This window comes from Panthera uncia, chromosome B1 (genome assembly GCF_023721935.1).
Source record: "Panthera uncia isolate 11264 chromosome B1, Puncia_PCG_1.0, whole genome shotgun sequence".
NCBI classification, from domain to species: domain Eukaryota; kingdom Metazoa; phylum Chordata; class Mammalia; order Carnivora; family Felidae; genus Panthera; species Panthera uncia.
The window spans coordinates 87,630,009-87,655,695 of NC_064811.1; the positions used below are offsets into that span (position 1 = coordinate 87,630,009).

The following is a 25,687-nucleotide window of genomic DNA, read 5'->3' on the forward strand; positions in this document are numbered from 1 at the left end:
TTTATTTTCCCCTAAGGATCCCAATGCATTTTGCCATCTGTGAAGCTTACCATCATTTTATGGACTTAAATGAGCTGGTTTTTACACTAAAACAAAACAAAACAAACCTGTAGGTTTTTTTCCTTCCATTTCAATGATTTACCTACAAGTAGGCTGTCTTCCTACAAAGATAGGAAAGGGGTAACTGGATGATGTCTATAGGCACAGCGTAGGTTCTGTGAGTTAGATTCTTTGTTATGATTCTTTGTTAAAGACCAATCAACCTAAAACTATAAAATGTCTAATGAATTCCTTCAAAATTATAGGTTAACTCTTTATTAACACAGCTAAACATAAGAGTGGGCGGGCAATAAAAAAAGATAATACTTTTATTCCTAGTTTCTAAATTTAAATAATCTATTAAATACACATCAATGTTTTCACAGTCTTTCACTCTTATCAGTTTAAGCTAAATCAAATATTTAATTTAATCTTTCACTTTTATCAACTCAAGCCAAATCCAATATTGAATTTAAACATCTTTTCTAAGGGACCACAAGGGTGTTTGTCTTTTTCTATATTTCCAGTTCTAGGACAATATTTATCCCATAAAAGGTTCTCAGTAAGTTTTGGGTAAGAGAATAAATGTGGGGTTCAACTTTAGTAAGGCATTAAGTCTCAGAAACTAAAACATTAAACTAAAGACAATGAATCAAGTCACCTTCCTGGTTCTCCTACTAAGTTCTGATACTCCTGAAAGTTTTCTTTTTACTTTGCTGCTTAACCACTGGAAGAGAAAGACTGATAATTTGTATAAGAAAGTTGCTCAAGTTTTGAGTTTAAGGACCCTACTGGAGTCTTAAAAACTACTGAGGTCTTCAAAAAGCTTTTTGTTTACGTTTGTTGTATCTATCCATAATGACCATATCAGAAGTTTTTTTAAAAAATAATATTTAATAATTCACTTACAGGTAATTAAAGCTTTTTCTAGTTTATGAAAAATAGCTATATTTTTAGAAACAGAAGAAAAATGTAGTGAGAAGCATGGCATTATTTTACATTTTTGAAAATCTAATGTCTGAGTCGGAGACAGCTGGATTCTCTTATCTGCTTCTGCATTTAATTTCTTGTGATATGTTGTTTTGGTTGAAATAGATTTTTAAAAATCTGGTTTCTCATAGATACATAGTTTGAAAGAAGACGAGTATTTTAAAAGCTTTTTCATATAATTGTGAATATTCTTCTTTGATTACTACACCAGAACTTGGCAGATGGTAGTTTCTTAAAGGTTACTTGCAGTATGGAATCTGAAACCATGTCAATGAATCTTTCATACACTATCACATTAAAACCCTTTGGTCTACTTTGCATTATGATTTTTGCAACATTATCCAATGATCATTTAGAAAATGTTGGTTTGTGCAGTTATGCAGACCTTGAAAGCTCTAATGTTATCATGGAAACAAATATCATGAATTGTTTTTCTTGAAGTAACAGGTTCACTTTGCTCACTTCTGAGAAAATATTTCCCAAATACTTGCTGAATCTGAATAACCACAACTTATTTTTCAGTCATTCTTTCAGGTAAAAAAAATGATGTTCCTTAAGACAAAAAAAGCAGCTAGTTCAACTTGCAACTCAAATATTGCAGTCATATCATGTGTGCAGCTAAAGTTCTTCATGCATGCTTCCTATTTCATCACACAGAATGTTTAAAGGATGACTTCTCAAAGGTCTAGATGTAATCAAATTGATTAATTTTTACTATTTCATCAAGGGCATTCTTAAGGGAAAGTGGCATACGTATGTATGTATGTATGTATGTATAATTTTACTGAGTGTTTTGATGAAGAATATTATGGCTATTAGTACAATTGGTGTTACTGTCATGATTCTTGCTAAAGTACCAGAAATTTTATTCACCATTGTTTTTGCACCATCAATAACAAACGTCAACATAGTGAAAAAAGGTAAATACCATCTTACTCTTATTACAAAAAAAGGTTTTGATCTTTTAGACTTCTTGAAAGGGTCCTGGGTATAGCCAAGAGTCCATGGACCTAACTTGGAGAACCATTGGCATAAGGCTATTTTTTATATCAATAAACTAGAAAAAATGATTTTCTGTTTTGCTCTTATGAGAAGAGTTATAGCACCCCCCCATCATCTTTAGCATAGGGAGTTGCTAACTATATATAACTCACCATTGAAATAACAAAAATCATTTAAACCACTCTGTCCAAGATGCAAAATGCATGGAAAGCTAAACTGCTGAAAGATCTCATATCTCATGCATGCAGTATTGCTGAAAGGAAAGTTTATACACAGATTTTAAAGAGATTTTAACCTGTTTTACCGCAGCTTATGAATTATAACCTACTTTACAAGCAAGGTACCCAAGGAGCGAATAAGTTTAATAACATTCCAAGTAGAACCATTCAGCAATAGTTTTTTGTAAACGTGATTAAAATAAACATCATCCAGTATTTATGTTAGTTTCAGTGCTGAGATCTTAAAATTATTCTCCTCATTCATTGTAAGTAATTTCATCTCTATTCACTATCATAGTAAATTACAGCAATAAGATAGAGATACATTTTGCAGAAGGGGGTGTTTATTGAAGCCATAAATTATTTTCTTTAAAAAAAAAAAGTCTCTACTTTTTGGTTTAGGTAGAAAATATCCAAAACCACGATGTTGTCAAAGATGGTGAGTAAGCAGAGAGATACAGGTTTATGTATCAGGGGAATATTCTAGAAGGAAGGGGTGTGTACGAGGAGGAAAGTGGTTCATCATTGGTTGAGAAAGAAGTTCACAAAAGTTTTAAATACATTCTCTAAGGTCTGAGTCCTACTCTTACACAACTTTCCCTAGTTCTGTTTATCATAGTGTTGCGAACATATGACCTCTAAAAATTGCTTTTGAAGTGGTAACAATTTTCAGAGGGCATGCTCCCAGATGTTTACCCCTCTCCTGAATTTTTTTATCTGCAGATATCCCACTTTAATAGAAAATCCTTAAGTTATACTAAGATTCTCATCCCTCTTTTGAATTACCTTTTAATTGTTTTATTTTTAAATATCTTAAAATATATTTGACACATGCAAATTAAGTATTTATAAATTATCAAACTCAACTGGACCTCATCATCCAACCCAAGAACTAGAACAATATCAATAACTTGTCTCTATATACCTTACCTAAAACTTACCTTCCATATACCAATTCTCTGACTTCCTCCAATATGAACACTATCCTCAATGTTATTTATATTGTTTTTTTTCTGTCACTATTATATATCAAAGCTTCATTCATGTTCACTTCTAGCTTTTTCATTTATGTATTGTCACTGTTCCATAACAGCCCACAATATTAATCAACCATCATTTATATATGCATTCTCTTATTGACAAAATAGGTTGTTTCCTGTTTTTTGATATAAGCAGTACTGCTGTTACCCTTTTTACACATATCTTCTGGTGCACATGAAGGCAACATTTCTCTGGGTTATATTCTTAGGAGTGAAATATCTAAGTTATAGAATATATGAATGTTCAGAATTACAAGATATTGCCAAGTAGTTGTAGTAATTACGCTCCCATGAACAATATATTCAAGTTTTTCTAATTTGGCATCAACAAGGTCTTAATTTTTTATTGTCCAATGTGTATAAAATGGAAGGTCAACATCTTAATTTGCATTACCTTTACTACTAATAAGACTGAGGACCTATTCAAATATTTCTTGGCCATTTTATTACTCTTCTGTCAATTGCCTATTCATGTGTTTTTCCTATTTTTATTGGATTGCTTACTTGCCTTTTATTTTTTTTTAATTTTATTTAATTTTATTTTACTTCCAGGATAGTTTATCTCCCTTTTAATTCTTTGTTGACTTACAGGATTTGTTGAATATTCCAGACACCAATCTTTAGTCACACAAGATTTGTGCTGGCTGTATATGCTCATACATCCTCCAGCTAGTGGTCTGTTTCCTACTTTCTTTATGGTGTCACTGGGTAGGCTAGGGTTCCACTTTTAATATAGTCAAATTTACCTTTTTTTCCCCTTTTGGTTGGTGCCTTGCTAAAAAAATCTCTTCTTATCAGGGTTTGAAAGATATTTACTGTATTTTATTCTAAAATTTTAATATTTTTTTTATATTTAGTTATGAGCACTAACACATTGGAATGGATTTTTATATGTAGTAAGGTAGTATTACAATATCAGTTTTTTCCAATGTAAATACTCGATTTTTCCAACATTCGTTTTTGAATAGTTCCTTCTTTTCTTAATGATTGATGTTCTAATCTACATCTAGGCTCTATCATCTGTCTCATTTGTTAATTTGTCAATATCACAATGTTAATTTTGTATTTTTCATCTCTCTTGAGACACAGATACTAAGTCCTATAAATGGGATTACAGAATAACTGAAATTTAGGCAAAAGAAGATACTTTTAGTTGCTGAAGTGAAATACAATTTTCCTCAAATGTCTATGTACCAGTATGACAGATAAATCATATTGGTAATATGATTGAACACTAAAGGAGAGAAATTTAATATTATGATAAAAATTGGGACTATGATAAATAGTGTGATAACAATATCATAACACCTCCTGTGTGCTATCATTTCCCTTTTCCTAAATAATAAATAAGCCTTCCCCTCCCAAAGAGTCAAATTAAAGCAAAGTGATTTGAAAGTCTGAGTTTGGGAAGCTAAGTCATATCTCTATATAAGACTATTAGAGAACATCATGGCCAATCTAAGAAATCATTCTCCTTGTCTGTTTAGCACCCACTGCTAGTTATATGTATCCTAACATAGAGAAAAAGTAAACAAACAAAAACATTTGTAAGGTATCAAGAAAACATAGCTGATATATGACTTTCGATGTTGTCTAGTCACTAAAAAAAATGATTAAAGAACCCAGTCTTACTAACAAAGAACAGAACTGACAAAGTGTTTTGTTTTTATAGGATATGGCAAAGGAATGCCACTTGAGTAATTTTTCCTGCCCTGGCAACACCTCTGGGCAGAACTGATGATTGAATTGGTTTCTAATTTTTTTTTAGTTATGAATTTATAAAGATAAAACACCACCTAGACTATAAACTAAATATGTTTCTCACATATGTATGATGTTATTTTCTTAGGAAGGTCTGCTCTGCTGCATGTGCATCTTATTCAGCCAAATTTAAATTCCTAAGTCATTTTTCTGTGAGCCACTATTAATTCATACCTTTATAGAGATGCTTGTTTTGACCTATAGAGCTAAAAATCTTTCCTAATGGGCTAAATGTGAGTGTGAGGGAAAGAAAAAAGTTGCAGATGAATCCTAGTCCTTTGAGAAATTCGAAAAATGAATTTAATGTCAAATGAGGTAAGGAATCCATAGGTGCAACAGGTTAGGAAAAAGGACAAGATGGGATTTTAACATGGTCAGTTTGAAATATCTGTTAGTGGAACTGTTAGCTTGGAATTTGGGTATCTTACTCTGAAGCTCAAGAGAGGTTTTGCCTAGAGATACAAACATGGGAGTCATTGGCATATGGTGGTATTTAAAGCCCTAAAATCATTAAATCATGAAGGGAGTGACTATAGATGGCACGTATTATACTGAGACCAAATTCCTTGTCCAAGAAATAATAAAATTATTTTTTCATGATTTATTCTAAGTAATCTGTGTTATTTCTTGGGTATATCTATTTCCCTAAGTACTGAATTTCATAATCTGCTTTGTGATGCAGTCCAGAATCAATATCAAACCAGTCATTCTCTGGAATAAACCTTTACTTCTTGGTAATCAGAATATCTCTTCCATATTTTTTTTTTTAATTTTTTTTTTCAACGTTTTTTATTTATTTTTGGGACAGAGAGAGACAGAGCATGAACGGGGGAGGGGCAGAGAGAGAGGGAGACACAGAATCGGAAACAGGCTCCAGGCTCCGAGCCATCAGCCCAGAGCCTGACGCGGGGCTCGAACTCACAGACCGCAAGATCGTGACCTGGCTGAAGTCGGACGCTTAACCGACTGCGCCACCCAGGCGCCCCTATCTCTTCCATATTTTATTGTCCCTTTTAGATCAATGGGAATGGTTGAATTATCTTAACACAGTGGTATAAAATCTCCTCTGGGTAATAAACTTTAATTCCCCCTTGAGCTGAGTAATTATGTCTGCTTACCTAAAGGCAGGGCCAATCCATTTTGTAGGGCATACTTGAGTGAAGATGAGTAGCTTTTCATAAATGATACGTAATTCTTGAAATTATGTCTTGTGAAAGAGAGAAAATCAGAGGCAGCTCAAAACTGTGATACCATCTACTTCCCTCATTACTTCCATGAATGTTTTTCCTACCTAGCTATTTTCATTATAATCAGTTGTTAGAGGCAGCTGTTACTAAGATGGAAAGAAACGGGCAAGTCCTTAAATATTGCTTTTTTTTAAAAAAACAAACAAACAAACAAACTTCAAAACATCTGGGCTCTGCACTGACAAATATTTTTGGTGAGCCCAAATGATTATGTAAGAGATTGTGCAGAAGGAACATCAACTGAATTTCTTCTTTGTTGCCTACAAAGGCATTTTGAAATAGCCTTTTACTTTCACAGTAGTTTTTGTCAAATGCTATTAAAAGTTTAATGAATTTGTCTGGTTTTGCTCATTTTTAAACTCTGAAGATTACTTAATATTGGAATGTGGTTGCCCGATATTGGCCCATGAATAGAAACGCCACCCATTTGATGTACAATGCTTAACTTTGTTTGTTTATTACGACAGCATTTTCCCCCTTCAAGGGACTTTCCCACCCTTCTGAGAATTACCCAAAATTCGAAGAGGTGAAGGGAGGAGACATGAAAGACAAAACACAAAAGAGGAAATCAAAACCAAAAAGTTGGCCCAAACTCTTAGAACAAACCCTATGCCCTGGGTCCCAGCTAAATATGAGTTAGAGGGTTATGTTATCCCCTTAGTCAGAGCTGTCATTGTTAGGCCAGTATATCTGTTGTCACTGGAAAACAGCATAGCCAAGTCATACTTCCCCATGGAGGAAAGTGTGGTGTCAGAATTTCAGGAAGGTCCAAATCAGGACACCTGTGTGCCAGATAGGCCCAGCTGCACATGTGGGCTGGCCAGTGCCGTAGGACACCATCTGCTCAGCACATGGAATGCCAGTTCCTTTGCCTAAGATGGGTTTGAAGGATGGGATTCTTTAAAGAGAAAGCTCACAGTTCGGCTGTGACATCCTTAGCCTTTCTCACATTTTAAAATAAACAATTGTAGGAAGAGAGGATTAAAGGCTTATGTCTGAGAGATGACAAGTAGGGTATATTGCTAGCTCCAGAAGAATTGCCTCAGAAGTTCTCCTTCAGATCGGCATTTGGCTTTTCATTCTGGTGACTGATGAAGTATGACTATAACTCTCAGAAAATTCCAGGTGTTAAGCATGTGCACATTCCAAAAATGCTCTATGTTCTTGTCCCTGGGTTCACAACAATCAGACCAACAAGGGAATACCTCTCTTCCCTAGTCTTTCTGAAACATAAGGAGACATTTGGCCCACACCTTGACTTCCTGATCATTAATGAAAATCTGGACAGAGAAAATATGGCGGACAATTCAGAATCTATTGAACAACTAGTAGTAATTGCCTTCCCACCCCCCAATAAAACTGACATTTAGAAGAGTATAAATTAACACTCACTTCTTTGCAATTTTGGGGATTGAATTTCCCACAAACTATCTTTATTAAGTCCTTGTTTAGCCATCTATTACCTTTCACCAACTATTAGTAATGATCAGATATTTTAAATGTTTATTTTTTCCTTTGATAGATATTTATTGTCTATTCCTTTTAAAGATTATGGCAATTTGGTTTATTCCTCAGAGATAAGAAGATAAGGACTTTGATTATGTTTCTAGAATTTACAGGTTCATTCTATAAAGTTGTTAAACCCTTAAAACAAAACAAAACAAAATCTCAATATGGGGAAGACAAATTCATTCACTGTTTAAAAAATTGATAGGAATAGGGAAAAAAACAGATTTTATAATGTAATTATAAACATATAATATAATTACAAATATAGTTGCAGTATCATCCTGAAAATATAGTAACTATAACAAAGATCTCACAAAAGTCATTCAATAGATTCCAATTTGACCAAGATCAGAATATTCACCTTAATTTTCAGGCACAGGAACCAAGAACTCATAATCTTAATTAAGCCAATAATGTAGACTGACTTCAGAAATTACTTGCAATTCAGATTTAATGCCACTATCATTTTCTTTCTCAGTTCATGTTTCAGTAAAGCATGCTAATCTGTTTCTGTATAATTAACAAATATGTTGTACAAGAAATGAAGCGCATAAAAGAATAATCAGACACACTTGCTAAATTAATTGCATATGGAGTTGTGCCAGTTTCCAGTCTCAGTGATTGGTTGTGTCTCTCCACTTTCTTTTTTTATTCTCCTACCCCATGCCCCCAATAACCACCAATCTGTTCTCTGTATCTACAAGCTTGGTTTTTTATTGTATGTTTGGTGGTCTCTTTCTTTTTTAGATTCCATATATAAAAGATATCATACAGTATTAGTCTATCTCCACCTGACTTACTTCACTCAGCATAATGCCATCGAGGTCTATCCGTGTTGTCACAGATGGCAAGATTTCACTCTTTTTATGGCTGGATAATATTCCATTATGCATATATATATATATATATATATCTCACAATTTCTTTATCCATTCATCCATTAACAGACAGGTTGTTTCCATATCTTGCAAATAATGCTGCAATAAACATAGAGTGCATATATCTTTTTGATTTAGTGTTTTTGTTTTCATTGGATAAATACCCAGAAGTGGAATTTCCGGATCATATCATGGTTCAATTTTTAATTTTTTGAGGAACCTCCACATTGTTTTCCATAGCAGCTGCACCAACTTATATTCCCACTAACAGTGTATGAGTGTTCCCTCTTCTCCACATCCTCATGTACCCTTGTTATTTCTTGCCTTTTTTATAATGACCGTTCTAAAAAGAAGTGTAAGGTGGCTTCCCTACTAACTCAGCAAGGCAAAGCTATTCTACATTAAAACTACAATCAAATAATTCTGAATTTGAAGCTAGGCCATCACAGGACCTCAGATACCATATGTTGAGCTTGCTCATAATGTAAATGCTCACTTTTGTAGCAACTTCTTCCTTGCTTGACTGCCTCTCACAAACATTTACTGAGTGCTCTGCACATGACAGAAGCTCATAGGGCATTGGGAAGACTGAGATAATATATAAAGTTCTTGGCGTGAAGTAGGTTCTCAACAAATATTAATTGCCCTGTCTTCTAGAAGCAAGGTATTGTGTACTACTCACATTGTGTACTGCCTGACCATAGATAAGCAATGACTATGATTGGAAGCTCAGCCTATTTTTCCTGCTTGATTTTGTGATTGAGTCACAAGTAACTTTCAGTCATGTTCTTCCTTTTCATGCATTTTAGCTGCAGATCATCACTCTTTCAAATCCTTATGTTAAATCTCATTATGGTCATTGCAATGGGCTTGTCATTGGGCATGCGATTCTTAAATCTGATAGCATGTATTCAAAATCAATAATTTGTCCATTGCTCTGGACATTGCCCTGCCTTGATTCCCTAAGATATTTTATTTTTTTAAACATTTTTTTTAAATTTAATTTTGAGAGAGTGTGAGCAGGGGAGGCACAGAAAAAGAGGAGGACAGAGGATCCGAAGCAGGATCCTCACTGATACCAGCCTGATGCAGGACTCAAACTCACGAACTATGAGATCATGACCTGAGCTGAAATCAGATGCTCAACAGACTGAGCCACTCAGGTGCCCCACTTCCCTAAGATATTTTAAATGGTCCTTGAAAATTCAGAACATCTTTGTCTCAACTATCAGAACATTCTCTCCATTCAGTCTCTGACTCTCTCCACAAGACCATTTAAAAAAAAAAAAAAGAAATGAAAAAACAATTACTGGTGAGGTTGGGCTACATTCTTCTTTATTGACATTTACTAAGAACCAGAATTATATTTTTTGGTCTAACTTAATTTTTTAAGTGCCAGACCATCAAATATAGCTGCTCTTTTGTGTTGAAAGCTTGTATTTTTCTAACAGGAAAATTCACAGCACACACTCGAATCCAATTTGTAATCAATCAGTGGGATGTCAGTGGCATAAGACCTGAGTGCTGGTCACTTGTGCTGTTAACAATAAGAAAAACAGAGACTAAAATTCAGTTACAATGTGTTGCAGCTGGTGTGGCCAGGACCCCCCTGGAAATGTAATTTCAAGAAGATTTTTCTGGTTAAAAAAGAAAATTTTCCCTCTGAAAAGTGTTGAGAAGATAGCAGTGGGGCAAATGGGCAAGCAAGGAAATTTACAAGGATTTCCAAAGACCATTTTGGAAGCACTGTATTAATTTGAACAATTGCAAAAATATTTTTACCGAGTTAAAGCAGTTTAGTTTTTTCTCTAAAATTTTAATAGACTATATTTGCATTAAAAAATAACTTTTTATGGACCTTATTGTTTTTCTGACTTCAGTGTACACATTTTAACTAAATGGCACATAAAGTTATGTGTGTCACCAGACAGACTCTAGGGAATTGCACTGGGTTTGATTTGTTCCTGCCTCTTCTTTCAGGAAAAGAGTGGGTTTGGGTGGGGAACATACTGCTGGCTTGTACTCATTAAATGCTTCCTGAACACCATGATCCTCTGAGAAATAATAACCATATTATATAAATTCTGACCAGGTTCTTCTAATGGAGAAGACCTAATTACAAGATATTATATATATATATATATTTTTTTTTTTTTTAATTTTAAGACTATAAACCCAGTTGATGGTTTTCCACCTTAAAGCAATCAACATTGAAAGATTTACAATTGAAACCACAATACTGATTCCATGACTCAGAATATCTTTTGGAACTTTTTGGAATTGCTTTCAGAAATGACACCACATTTCTTTGATATCCTTACCTTCTGTTGGTTATTTGGTTAATGGAAACAACATAAAATCACTCAGGGCCAAGCATTTTAAATTAAAAAAAAAATTTTAATGTTTATTTATTTTTGAGAGAGAGAGAGAGAGAGCACAAACAGGGGAGGGGTAGAGAGAGGGGGAGACATAAAATATGAAGCAGGCTCCAGGCTCTGAGCTGTCAGCACAGAGCCTGACACAGGGCTCAAACCTCCAACTGTGAGATCATGACCTGAGCCTAAGTTGGATGCTTAACCAACTGAGCCACCCAGGCATCCCTGAAAACAATTTTTTAATGTTTATTTTTGAGAGAGAGAGAGAAAATAGGTGAGGGGCAGAGAGAGAGGGAGACACAGAATCCCAAGCAGACTCCAGGCTCTGAGCTGTCAGCACAGAGCCTGACGCTGAGCTCTAACTCACGAACCGCAAGATCATGACCTGAGCCGAAGTCGGAAGCTCAACTGACTGAGCCACCCAGGCGCCCCAGGGCCTAGCATTTTAAATGTGGTATGTTAATCAATATATATAACATTGTTTGTGGTCATAAAGTTGTAGACTAAAATAAACATGTAAACTACTTATGAAGTTAGTTCCAAAACAAAATTTAAGTGACAATATCAAAAGGATGAGTTTTCTGTAATGACTAATTTCAAAAAATAACGAGTGTGGTTGTTTAAAGAAAACAAAACCTAGGAGATTATTTTAAACTTGTATCTTTATCAAATTTCATTCTGTGATGGATTTTAGCACACATTCCATCCCTCTTCCCTACCTGCGGTAAAATCTTGTCTACTTTACTGAACACACCCCCTCCACCTTTCCATTTTTAGGTCGCCAGACTCCTACCCTCCTACTAGTACAACTTTATTATTCCTTATTATTCTTCTAATTCCTCATAAGCATGCCTCTTCCCATTAATGTTTCTTTAGCCCTTTATAAATGGTAAAATTAGGATCAGACCTCCACAGGGAATAGTGAGGCATTTGCAAAGGAAAAAAACTCAAAATTTAATTCCTTCTAAAATATTTAGAAAGGAAAAAGCAGACACCACTGCTTTACATTGTCGCCATAATGTCCAACACGAACAGACCTTCTTCTTGAGTGTTTATAGCGATGGTCTTACCCTTCCAGGTCAGCCTGACTGTTCATCAAGGGAATCAGAGTGTAATTTGTGAAAAATGATTAAAATAATGTGCTTACATTTTCTGTTAATAAGGGAGGGATTTTACATACAGATTGATATCCAGGTTTGTTTTATTCATGCTCCACTAAAACAGAAAGCAGAATGTTCTAGTTTTTGACATAATTAAAGTTAAAATAATGAGATAACTAAGTGATGCAATTCAAGTGTTCATTCTTGGAACTCTTTAGAAAAGAAAACACATCAGGTTGTCCAGATTTAATATTGTATTAGAAAGAGAAGCATGGACTGGACCATTTCTGGCTATCTCTTTTAATCTTAAAATGCCGACTGGATTCCACAAGAAGACTACATTTGCTTTTATGGCTACCTACTCCAAATACCAAGCATGGCATATGTGTCAGACAAATGTTTGTTTACTATGACTATAGCATCTAATACCAAAGAAGTAAGTAAGCAATCAGCAAGTTGACTGACCTGAAGAATGGAACCACATCTGAATTCTGAAGTGTACCAGTAAAAGTTCTCTAGCTGGTTTCTCTGGCCTCCAGTTTATACGAGGAGGCAGGACAGCACGGTGATTGAGCAGGCCGACTCCAGTAAGACTGCTTAGTTATAAATCCCACATCTTCCACTCAACAATTGTATGGCCCCAGGGATAAAGTAGAGAGAAACAAAATAATTGATGATATGGTGTGCCATCTCAGGAAATTCAGACATCACGCTCTAGAAATGGCCGTGAGATGGAGAATAGCCTGATAAGAGTTTTACTTTAAAAAGCTCACTTTAGAAGTAGTACGGAGGATGGTTTGGAGAAGTACAAAATGATTACAATACTGAAATAGTCCATCCGGAAATGATTATGGTCTGAGCCAAAGCAATGACAATTGGATTGACAATAAAGCAGCAGAAGACCTCAATATTAAGGAAGACGTAGGATCCTATACGTTGGAGAATAATTGCTTAGGAGCAGGAATAGAAAGCAGGAAGCCTAGACTATTTTTAGCATGGACAAATGGTTGGGTGAGATTCCAGCACTTGTAACGTGAATGATAAGACTTATTACATTGTTCGCTAGGAAATGCCTCCTTAGCAATACAATATGCTTTCAACAGCTCTGAAAATACCCACTTTCCTGTTTGAAAAATTCTAACAAAATATATTTCCTCTGTCACCGTACATGTGATTTCACATCCACGCAACTTGACTACAATTGGCTTTTCCCCTAAACTTATCCATTCTGACCCCAATAGCCTATAATGTGTCCAAAATATGACCTTCATGTTTAGTTTCACAGTTTTAAAAATACACTTACTTCTATTATTAAGACACTTATCATGTCTTTCCAAGATATATTGAAAATACATAAATAGTAACACATCTCTGACATGATAGAAAAAAAAGAGGTCTCCTAGAATATCATAGACAGGATATTCTAAACAGGCGAGAGAGCAGTTTGTAGCCTGCAGGAATGAAACAAAAACAAAAACTATGTTTTAATCAGAAAGGTGAAAGTATAACCACTAACACTGCAATTTTTGGGTAAATCCAAGAAAATCAAAATAAGAAGAAAAAAAACCCCACAAAACCAAAAAACACCTTCAACTTTCAATCTTCCTGCTTATATAAAAAAGGCAATCTATTAAAACAGAAACTGAATTTATGATTCCAGAATCATAAAATCCAACTAGATTAACTCATTCTAGCTAACTCTAACTCATTAGAGTTGACTCTAATTCACATTGGTCCTTCATAAATTCAGGGTGGAAAGGTCTTAATTTTATTTTTCATAAAATAACTTCTAATGATGTTAATTAAATAAGCAATATTTTATATTTTTCAAACAGATAAGAAAATATAATATTATTATGAACTAACATTTTACTGATGAGAGAACTAAGGCTCAAAGGTGTCAGATGATTTCTTCAAGGGCCAGCGTATTTCTTCAATAGGCTACCCAGGGCTTCTGAATCTATATCCCGTGCTCTCTGAGGTTCACCTGCTATCCTGTGTAGAGACTGTAACCATTTTCGACTGCATTTTCTCAGAAATAAAATATGTCAGTGCACACAGCATACACTCAGGAAGAACAATACCAACGTAGTATAACAGATTCCGAGTAAACATGTCTGAACCATCCAAGTACCACATGCAGCATAGTTATCGGTCACCTACTCCTAAAAGTGGAAAGAGAGGCAAAGGTGAAGCACATCGTAGGTGAAGAGGTCCACCACATTTAGGCCAGAGGCCGACATGCTGTTGCAGAAGGGAAAGTGGGAGAGGTCTGAGACAATGCATGCTTCTGTCCATGAAGACCTTCCTGCCTCTGCTTTCTACCTCCTCTCACTGGTGCTGATCCTAAAGGATGGCTGATGTCCCAGCATGGTACCCTGAGTTCTGTGCAGGGTGAGGGCAGGATCAAATGGGGCAGAGGTTTTCAAACCTCAGATTTTGATCAATGAATTCAATGAGTCATTACCAGCATTTATTTATTTATTTTATTTTTTTAAGTTTATTTAATTTTGAGAGAGAGAGAGAGAGCCAGCACACCAGAGGGGGGGGCGGGGAACAGAGAGGGAGAGAGAGAATCCCAAGCCCTGATGCAGGGCTCGGTGAGATCATGACCTGGGCCCAAATCAAGAGTTGGATGCTTAACTGACTGAGTCACCCAGGTGCCACCTGGGTGGCATGACCAGCATTTTAAAGAGAGAGAGATGTCACCAGGTGTCACCAGGTGACACCCAGGTGTCATGACCAGCATTTTAAAGAGAGAGAGAAAGAGGGAGAAAGAGAGGGAGAAAGAGGGAGAAAAAGAGAGAGAATAGAATAGGAGACTAACATAGAATAGAACATGAAGGAAAGGACTAAAATTTCTTAAAATGTCTCACTGCATTACCCATTGTAAGAAGATTTATTTTCGAAACTTTGTTTTGAGGGGTGTGTGTGCATTCTGGATCACAACATAAAATACAATTTTTTCCGTGCATCGCTGTCAGAAAAGTTTTAAAGCCATTGGCCTCTATCCTAGATGATGCTTGGACAAAGGTCAAGCAATCTGTGTTCCCGCCAGCCCACCATTATTTCCTTCCCTTCTTTTGTGTGTTCCTGCTGTTCCTGTGCAGATTCTCTCCAGCCAGACTTCTTGCTAATCATGTCACTAAGTATCATGACTGAAAAAGTGAGCAAGGACAATACAGTCAAAGCCCCTCCCCTTCATTAATTTTGTATAAATCCTACTGACATAGTTGTCATCATGACATTGTACTCTTTGATAATACATTTTGACAGACAAAATTCAGAGCTGAAAGAGAGCTCTCCGTGTAATTTATCTCCCACCAGCTTTTAAATCAACTGAATTTAATTCTTCTATAGCGCTTTGTTACCATGGATTTGACAGAAAGTGTTGCTTTTGATTATTTGGAAGCCTTGTGTTAGAAGTCAGATAATCCAAGTTCCAACAGAAATTCTTTTGTCACAGGCACTGACATCGGGGACAGGTCAGGAAATATCTCCTAGTGCGGTTCCCTCACATATAAAAGGAGTGAGTTAAACTAGGTGATTTCTAATGTATCTGCCAGCTCCAACTATGCCTACATTTGTCTGTTTTGTACAAGGTCTCGAAACCTTTGGGTGATAAAAGGTTCTCTTGGTTCTTTCTGTAAAGCTCTCCATCTTAAATAATATTAAATAAGCACATTTGAAGAATCCTCTTACACAGTTATGAAAGCATGTTTAAGAGTCTGTCAGGTTGAAAGGAAATGTTAAGAAGGTTTTTCACACTAAAAATTAACAATTATTTCTAAAATAGCAAATAGCAAAAAATTACTCTGTGGTAAGTTGTTCAAGCTATAAAAATAAACATTATATATTGTTTAAAATGTGTATGCACATATTATAATATGTAATGTTTTATAAGCATACATTACAGATTTATTTGCACATTCTAATCAGACATGAGTTGTTTAACAACAGGTCTACCATAGAGAAAAAAAATTGGAGGCCATTTAAATCCCAAGCATTTAAATATGGAGCATTCATGGGAATCTACAGAGCTTTCTTTCATCACCAGTGAGTGATGAGCAAAGCATGAGAAGAATTTGGGCAATCAGACTTGATTCTTGTGGCCTGCATTAGATTAACCTAAGGCACTTTTCACCTGTTTTGTTTTGTTTTGTTTTGATAGCTATGAGAAATCATAAAGACTTGGTTGCCTAACTCTTGACAATTCAAAGTTAGACATAAAATGTGTGATTTTTGATATGGGGACTTGTTTGTTTGTTTATTTGTTTGTTTCTGGAAAGATGTCCCAAACAGTTGAGCAGGTAAGGGGGCTCAGGAGTTTAACCAAACTAAGGGTAGATTTCTGCCTGTGTGGCAAATGATTGCAAAGAAGGAAATCCTCTCAGCAAAGGGGAGACAGTGGAACAGAGAAAGAAGTGTAAGGAAGGGACTTGAGCAAATGCCCACATTTATGGGCAGAAGGTTGTAGAAGGATCAGTGAAAGAAAGAGGGAGGAATGATCCAGAAAGGAACATGGAAACATGTAACACCAGAAGCAAGGGGATAAATTAAGTATAAAGGATAGGCTACTGAGCATAGAGGATGATTGTTGAAAAGATTTCAAGAGAGAAATTAACCCAATGCTTCTTGAGCCAAGTTTCAAAGGGTTAAGATGAAGTGAAGCTAGAATGAGCAAGTGAAGACCATTATTTGAATGTGAGCTGTCATTTCAGTTGGTTTTAAATGACAATCCCCACGCCCATCATCCCATCTGAACCCAGTCTTTTAGCTCATTACCAGATAGAAACACTTATTGGCAAACAGCTGGTTTCCAATATGCTAAAAGACTTTCACTCTTAATGTAACATTGTTAAAATACTTCCAAATCACCTGAATCCTGGAATAGTCCAAATAAAACAAAGAAAGTGAAGGGAGTGGAATGGGAATTATGAACCCCGAATTTCTAAGTCCTCCTCGCAGGACAGCTGACACTCAAAAAAGGGTTGTAAACCTTCCAAATTCTCAGCAAGCTCTCTGGGCCCCAGGCTGTGCAGAAAGTGTCAAGAAACTTGCCTTTGCAGAGGCTATCTTACTTTGGAGAATATCAAATTAATGCTGTCGGCAGCAGACTCTAACATGTTGTTCAATTATTTTGGTTCCTGTAGTTAAATAACTAATATTGCCATGGCTGTTGGGACCCTCACTTACTGTGATTGTATTTTAATGTCTGGTGTACCCTTGCTTCTGTGTATTTCACCAATTACTCAATTATATGCTATTTTGCTTACTTTATACAAGACAGCACTGACTCACCATCCCTCTTAATGTTAACATTCGATACAAGAAATGTAATAGCATGTTTGTGTGTGTATTCATTTTGTCTTGTTTTGTTTTGCAATCTTGCCCTTGGTGCCACTGAGTTCATTTGTTTCCTTCATGCACATCACATGCATTTATTTAGTTACCCCTGCCCGGTTTGGTGGGGAAGATGAAGCAGCACTTTCTGTTTTTTGCGTGAGCACTTGACTTGGTCTTACTTATTTCTGTAATGGTAGCAGTAATAATGACATTAGCACAGTAAATAAGTGCGCTTCCCTTTCCCTCTGGCTCAGTAACATAAATATGATTACTCTTGGTTGCTATTGTTACTTATCTTATTTTACATATTAAAAGAAAAAGTACCAGAGATTAAGTAACTTTCCCAAAGACATTAAGCTGGTCAGTGGCAAGTCAGAAGTTGGAACCTCTTTGGAAAGTATAGTGCTGTGGGGCTGCTACAGATCATCTGATTCTCCAAAAGGAAGCTAGAGAAGTCCAAAGCAAGGGAAAAGCAAAAGCAATCAGAGGCACTAGCCCTCGATGATTTTTCCCTTATCTGATCAGATGTGAGTGATGCCAGTCAAACCAACTCACAATCCTTGCAGGGAGGTCACTGAGAAGGCCTCTGCCTTGCTGGTGTCAGTAGGCGCCTTGTGTCCCTCAGATGCAGGCAGATAAACACAGGAGAGTGTGCTTTTTGCCTTTCTGCACTTAATGCTGTGTGACTTGTACAAACTGCATAACCTCTCTGTGTCTCAGAAAAATTATTGCTTTACCATTTATAAAATATTTTATCATTTATAAAAATAAGGATGACAATAGGACTTGCCCTTTGAAGGGCTGCTGAGACGTTCGAAAGGGTTCATTATAATGAAGCATTTGGAGCAATGTATGGCACAGAGTAAATAATAAATGGAACTTTGTACTAGAATTTAATGTGTGCTATAAGTACTTATAAGCCAGTGAAGGAAATAATATGTCTGAGGACCACTTACTTCCTCCAGTCCCCAGAAAAAAAGAACACTCTTATTTGGAAAGATATAGTACAGAGAACTAACATCTTTCAGGAAATGTTTGCATAGATCCACTATTTTAAGAAATCAGTACTCCTAATTGTGATGCTTTCATGTTTTTCCACTTAATGTACCTATTCCCTCATTAATTTTATTTATTTGTTTTAGACAGGGTGCAGCAGTTAGAATTCGTATGATTATAAAATATGTAACTATCTATATACCAAATTATAATACATAAGTGGAATCAACCAATTAAATTAGGCACTGTAATATATTTCAAAGGATAACTAATGCACATTTGTCCCTTTTATCTATGAAGGAGAAGAAATGAGGTTTTAAAAAATATACTACTTTTGTGCTTTTTTCTGATTTTATTGCTACATTTGTTATTTGTTATTGTTTATTGCACATAGATAAATCTCAACTACTATTAAGACTCCACAAATAGAGTCGGTTATGGTTAAGTGGTTATGGAATCAGTGTTGAAATAATAATTGTTTTTTAATGCTACGTAAACAAATTACTTGAGTTAAAATACAGCATTTTAGACCTGATATTGAAATCCCTCTGCCTTAAAGTTTCATCTGGCTCAATTTATCGTTCCAAGGACAAGGATTTATGGGATGAGCTCTCCCTGAGGACATCTGATTAGATGTTGGTATCATTCATGGCCTCCATCATCATTGGTTTGAACCCAGAGACATGGGCAGTAACCCAGAGCTACTAGCACGAGAGACTTGTTGGGAAGCCACTACTTAAAATATTTGGGTGGTGACTTTTCTTCCTGTGGACAGATGTTCCTATCAAAAAAAATCTCCCATATTTTATATCAGTTGACCTCTTCATTTGGGAGAATAGTTTATATTTGTCCTGAAAAACAAAACAAAACAATTAGAGAAAAATATGTTGCTGTCCTCTAGCTCCTGGCAAGAGGGGACAAAGGAGGAAAAGAAAATTAACCTCTGCTTACCTTCCATGACAATACTAAATTTTCATTATGCATTCCATATTTAATCTTTCTGTTATCTTAAAGCAATCCTACACAATGCAAAAATTTATCCATGAACTATTATTAATTTTTTCTCCTTTTGGGTTCTGTTTCAAAATTATTTTTAAAAAAATGACTCAGTGAGAGTCATGGGCAGACACACATAGTAAATAAATCTTTTCAATTGTGAGATAAGTAACTAGGAGCAGCTTTACCTTCTTTTTATAGATGAGCACAAGTAACCAGGGGTCTAATGAAGTAGAATGACTTTAAAGGGCTGTGAGGGAATCACAGACAGAAAAAAGATTGTAATTCATTTTGATGTTACATCAATATCAAAGAATGAACAGCTAGAAAACTGTGGGTCGAAAATGGTAAATATGTTGAGTATTATAAAAGACTTCTACAATTTAACAAGTTATTTTAATATCCATTTAAAATTATTGTGCAAGGAAAAGAAGAGGAAGCGGCAACATTCTTCTAGAACAGAATACATCAGTTACCCTTCTATTACATTGCTTTCTCTACTTTAAAAACTATAAGATTTGAAACATCCTGGGAGGAGTTTGTATTGGAGGGGAGTACTAAAAAAGACTCTGGTAGGGTCAAAGTCACAGCTGGAGTGAGTTTAAGTACCCTTGTCCCTTGCTCTCTCTACTCTAGCACAAAAATAAAATGATGGATGCTCCTACTTAGATTATCGTTAAAATACTTTTCTTGCTATTCACGAGGTCACCTTCCACTTGCATCGACTATCAATTCTCTATTATTCACAGTGAAAGAAAATGAACTTTACTGCAGATTGTTTCAAAACCTTTCTATTTTAGAAAGTTTAAATTTTAAAAATGATTTGTTTTCCTGATTGCACTTAGCATCAGGTGATGTTCAGAAAAAATTGCAGATGTTTACTCTCTAGCAGGAGAAAGTTGGGCTGGGGTTAAAAAAAAAAGTCATGGGTAATTTCAAAAAGTGAAGTGATCACCTACAGCAAATAGGCCATCTATTTTATATACAGTTTACTTCTATGAGCACTTTCCTGAGTATTCATACATACAAATAGCCGTGGCACTTTTTATTAAAGAAAATGCAATACACAAATATTAGGGCTCTCTAACCGACTCCCTCAAGCTTCTGTTTCAACGTATTTCAAGCATTCTTTTTTCACAGCACAACGTTATCCAAACCTGCCCAAATGTCCAAGTTATATGAGAAAATCACGGAATCGAATTTATGTTAAACCGGTTTTCAGCTTCTTTTTAGAGACACATGCCAGGAAGCTTATTTACATTTAAAATGTACTTATTTTCCACTCTTCTACTCATAACCTCTAAAAATATTTCAAAATCCAATAGCATTGCATTCAAATTAATCTGTCTCAAAGAGACAAAGCAAGGAGTAAAGAAGACTAAAAGAAGCAATTACAAGCACAAATCCAAAGGTTTTCCATTTGGAAAAAAAGAAAAGTGAATTACAAAGCTAAATTGATTTTTTAAATTACTTGTTTTTTTATTTGTTCTTAAAGTGGCCTGTAAAACTTGATTACTTCAAACTCCAGAGGTGATGTCAAGCAACGGTGTACTTATTCAGAATATATGTATCCACATGATATAAAAGATTTTGTTTAAAATTATTTTTAACTTAGAACATTTGCAATAATCTCTTTAGGAAGGGAAATATCTTGACATGTATATACGTTAGTAACAGTCTACAAGTTAATTTATCCCACATACATATACACTATCTTTTAAAACTCATAAGCAATAGATGAAAATGGAAAGCCAAGTTAAAACATAAATGTGAATAATTCAACGAAATCATTTTTGCTACTTCTGTATCAATCACTTGAATACTGCCATATTCAATTTTGTAGGTCATTTTCCATCATAGCTCATAACTGTCTTTTTGAAAGCAAACCTAAAAATGAGAATCGTAACACCTCTGGAGAACAGTATGTTCTCTTTTTGACCTCTCCTAATCTTTCCTGATCTTCAAAGGCATCTTTTCCAGGAATGATTTACAAATAATCCATCTCACCTATAGAATAAATAGAATTCCTATAAATAAGAATGTTTTCTTCATACGAAACAGTCTACATCGAATGAAGAAAAGCTTTGGGCCTATTTTCTCATTTTCACTTTTGTAGATTAATGAATTATTAAATTCCTTCATTAATTTATTCTTCAAGGGCAATAAAATCTTTATTTTAATTCTATATTCTGAAAGTAAATCAGAAAAAAAAAAATTATTCAATTTTCACTTAAGGAAAAGAAGACCAAAAACTAAGTTTCTGATATACCTGCTTGAATTTGCATCCTACAGTTTCCTGTTCCTGTACCTCTGAAACACATACATTTCAGCATCATTCATCAAGATTGGGGGAGGGGGAGAAAATCAAATTATCAGGCCTCAGAATGACACTACATAATTAGCTAGTTTGATCAGTTGGCACTTAACACCCAATCTTCTCAATCAGTCATATTTTTCTATTCTGATGGATAAAAATTCAGCTCGGCTACACTTCAATTCGACATTTTTTTCTCCAAAAAAGGATGTGGCATCTTCCTGTTTGAATAGTCTTTCTAACTTCCATTCTATTATTGAAAGTGAGAGTACAAAGAATTTCAGAAACCACCTAACTAGTAGATTAAAGAAGGTAAAGAGACCTGTAAATATTCAAAGAATTCTTCTACTTCAAAGAAGATAGATTTTTCCATTTGCTTCTTCATAATAGAATACATTTTAGATCACCCGCTAAACAAGTAAGAAGCCAGAAAATAACAAAAGATAATCCTCTCATTTTCCACCTATCTTACTTCAATTCAACTGTGTTTTATCTTACGTTACCACTATCTCTTATAAATTCCATTTTTCTCACAAACCCATCATCAAATTTTAAGGATATGGTATTACAGTTAAGTAAATATAATGAAATCTATTCCCCAGAACCACTAAGTTATGGAGAGTATAAGAAAGAAAGAAAGAAAGAAAGAAAGAAAGAAAGAAAGAAAGAAGAAAATTAAACTCATTTATAAAAATAAATCAATTTCCCATTTGAAGACATCCACATAGAGTTGCAACCTCTTTAAGGAGCAGATATTTGGACACAGAGAAAAATAGGCATATCAAAACAACATAAGGCATAAGCTAGATTCTGGGCTGCACTCCTCAGTTTAGTCCATGTAAACCCATGGCTAATGACAGTTCTGACATAACTGATAATTTGATTCAGGAACATCAAGTGTTGGGGCCCAGTGGTGACGGAAACAGAAAGTCTTTTACAGAAACTCACAGGATGTACATTGATTAAAATCGATAGGAACCTCAAAAGATCATTGGGTCCACCCCTCTGTCCTTGGCTGAACTAAACGTCTAGCTCTCTTCAACAACTGACAAGGCAGAATTCGAAGTTAGGAGCAGTAGAGAGAAGTCTTATGATTTGGATTGACAGCTTTGTTTCCTTCTAAACTTTGCCTCGTTTCATGATGGATATCTAAGGGAATGTTAAGTGCATTACTATGGAAAGTGTTGGGTGTTTCAGAGGGAAGAGTAAAAGGGAATGACAATGGTCACATAAGTGTGGAGGTATGTGCACAAGACATGCGAGAATGTGCAAAGGACATGTATGCATGTAGTATTTATGCATGTAGTATGCACGCATATGTATAGTTCATTTCCCTGGAGACCCTTAAAAAAAAAAAAAAAAGTCCTGTGGTTGTAGACTTTGTATTCCTTTGAGAAGATAGGTGAAATGTTTGTCATTTCAAAGCCTAGGAAGCATCCTGGAACTGTAAACCTAGCAAAACTGTCCCCGTGAGAGGGCAGTAGGGGGCCAAACCCGGGCCAACTTTTCCCTCATTGTCCATCCAGGACTGGCCCTTGCTCTCAACTTCACCCTGCCGCCTGCGCTAGGAGCAGGGGCAGTGGAGGACACCAAGAGCTCGCACAGCGGGTGCAACAAGGTCCTCCGATGAAACCAGGAAACCCAGGATCTGTGGGGCAATGAGCCGCTTTCACGGGTTGACAGTTGTGCTGAGAGGTGCGTGTGCTGTTTGGCATACTGGCTTTCGGTTTTGGCTTGCTACAAAAGGAGCAGAAAGGGGGAGCTGTCGTGGTTCCCAGTGCCCACAAGGCCCCCTCTCCTGGCTGCTGCGCTCTGGCCACAGCGGGCCCTGAGTGTGCACGCTAGTTTTATTGTTTGTGAATATTTGCGTAACTCTTTGCAAGCGACTGTCAATGTGTCTGTATGACAATGTGACAAACGCCCTCGAAAAGTTTCCGCTTGCGAAATGCCTCCGGCGTGTACCTTGCTATGTCGCAGGCACCCTGGTCGCCTGCGTTACGCGATGCTGTCAATGTCGCTTCATCATTTTGCTGCCTCCTGGATGATTTATTTACAATGCTAGAGAATTGAGAAATGGATTGTCCTGAAGTTTTCTGTCTGTGACCTCACTTCTTTGAAGGAAGAAAGTGGTTGGGAGGGAAGCAGAACCTGAAAGAGGGTAAATCCCCCCTCCACATTGTAAAATGTAATGGTTAAGAGACCAGGAGCTGGCCCCAGACTGTTTAGATTGGAATCCCACTCTGCCACTCAACACTAGCTTGTGTGCCTTGGGCAAATCGCTTAATCACTCCTTAACTCAATTTCTTCATTTGCAGAATGAAGGGAGTAACAGCGCCTAGCTCATAGGGTTGTGAAGATTAAATATATGTAAACGCTTAGAGCGGTGCCTGACACGTAATAGTTGCTATGTGTTAGCTGCTATTAACATTATCATCAGCATTGCCATGTTAAATTTGGAGAAGGACCATTCCCCACCGATACGCTCTGGATTTTGACCATGCCCATGTCCCAAAGGAAAAATGAGAGAACCCTAATCCGCCCGGTCCACACCCTCCAGCACCAGCAGCCACCAGCCACCCCTGCCCACGAAGATCTGTTCTGGGAACCCCTCCCTAGCTGTGGTGCGCGCCACACCTGGGGACGCACTTGAAAGGTTGAGGCGTGCAAAGGCAAACGAGGCGCTCAAGAGCGCTGGTCCCTATCGCTCTTGCTGTAGAGTGTATTTGGAGTGTTTTCCTACCTGCCCCAGGTTTTTGCCCTTCTTACTGCCGCCGAAAGCCAGTCCTTGGTATGTGCCCGCTGATCGATTGGCGGCCTGGGCAGGCGTCTCCCCGCCCAGAGAGGACTTGATGGAGTTGAGTTTGGCCCGCGAGCTGCCGAGCTGTGAGCTCTCCACCATCAGCACCGCGGCCAGTAGGAGCAGACATCGGGACGAGTCCTTGCCCCGCATCAGCGCGGCCATTTCCTGGCGAGGGGTCCCCGGGGAGGCGCAAAGCCGGGAGGGGTGCGGATGAGAGAGGAGGGAGGACCCCTACACCTGGCCCCTCACTCGGGGAGAGGCGGATCGCAGGCTCTGTTCCCCCAACCCCACTTGGCTTGGGGGGGGCCCAGCACCGTGTGAACTCAGTCTCACGCTTCAGACCAGGAGCGAGAGCGACCAGAGCGAGACCCGCTTCTCCAGCGGGGCAGGAAGTTCTGCAGTAACTGGAAGCAATCAAAGGCGAGGAGCACTCTCGCCAAGGAGGCGTGACCCGAGGTGCAAGAAGACCCAGCCCCACAGACCGCACCGCTCCAGTTGCTCCTTGCCCCGCACCTCCGTGGTCCCGCCGGTCCAATCGTCCTCTTAATCCCTCTGGACCCGGATCTCCGCGGTCCAATCGTCCTCTTAATCCCTCTGGAGGTCCACACCAGCTCCTTCTCCCGCGGCCTCGGTTGCTTTTTTCTCCTCTTTGCCTTCCTTACTACGCTTTAAGCTTTAAGCCTCCACCTTTGCAGGACACAGTGCTAGCGGACGCTCTAATGGGGGATCAAGAACGCCCCAGACGTGACCCTGGAGGTCTGAGGCGAGCGGAGGTCTCCCACGCGCGCAGGCACAGTCGCCGCGAAGGGTCGCTTCCCGGTTCACACCCGGCAGCCTACGGCTGCCAGGAACGCAGCAATGCCCTGGGAGCGGTCTCGCGCGCGGATCGGTCTCCCTCTCTCCGTTTGCTCTCTCACCGCCGCCCCCTTTGCTTTTTATAGCTTCCCACAGTGGGGTTTTTTTTTTCCCTCCGCCCCCAATTCAAGAGTGACAAAGAGTGAAATCGTTTCTCTCACCCCCCACGTTCCCGCCCCGCTCTTTCCTTCCCCCATGCGGCTGCTGCTTCTGCGGCCCCC

At 37.3% G+C, this 25,687-nt stretch overlaps 1 protein-coding gene across 1 annotated transcript in view; it reads right to left on the bottom strand.

Moving 5' to 3' along the window:
- The window catches only part of DKK2 (dickkopf WNT signaling pathway inhibitor 2), a 102,947-nt gene extending 77,412 nt beyond the window's left edge, over positions 1 to 25,535 (bottom strand). The window contains exon 1 of the mRNA XM_049630983.1: positions 24,552 to 25,535. Coding sequence (XP_049486940.1) covers positions 24,552 to 24,773 — 222 coding nt within the window. The 5' untranslated portion in view covers positions 24,774 to 25,535. The remainder of the gene's footprint in view (positions 1 to 24,551) is intronic.
- Positions 25,536 to 25,687: the final 152 nt, after the last annotated feature.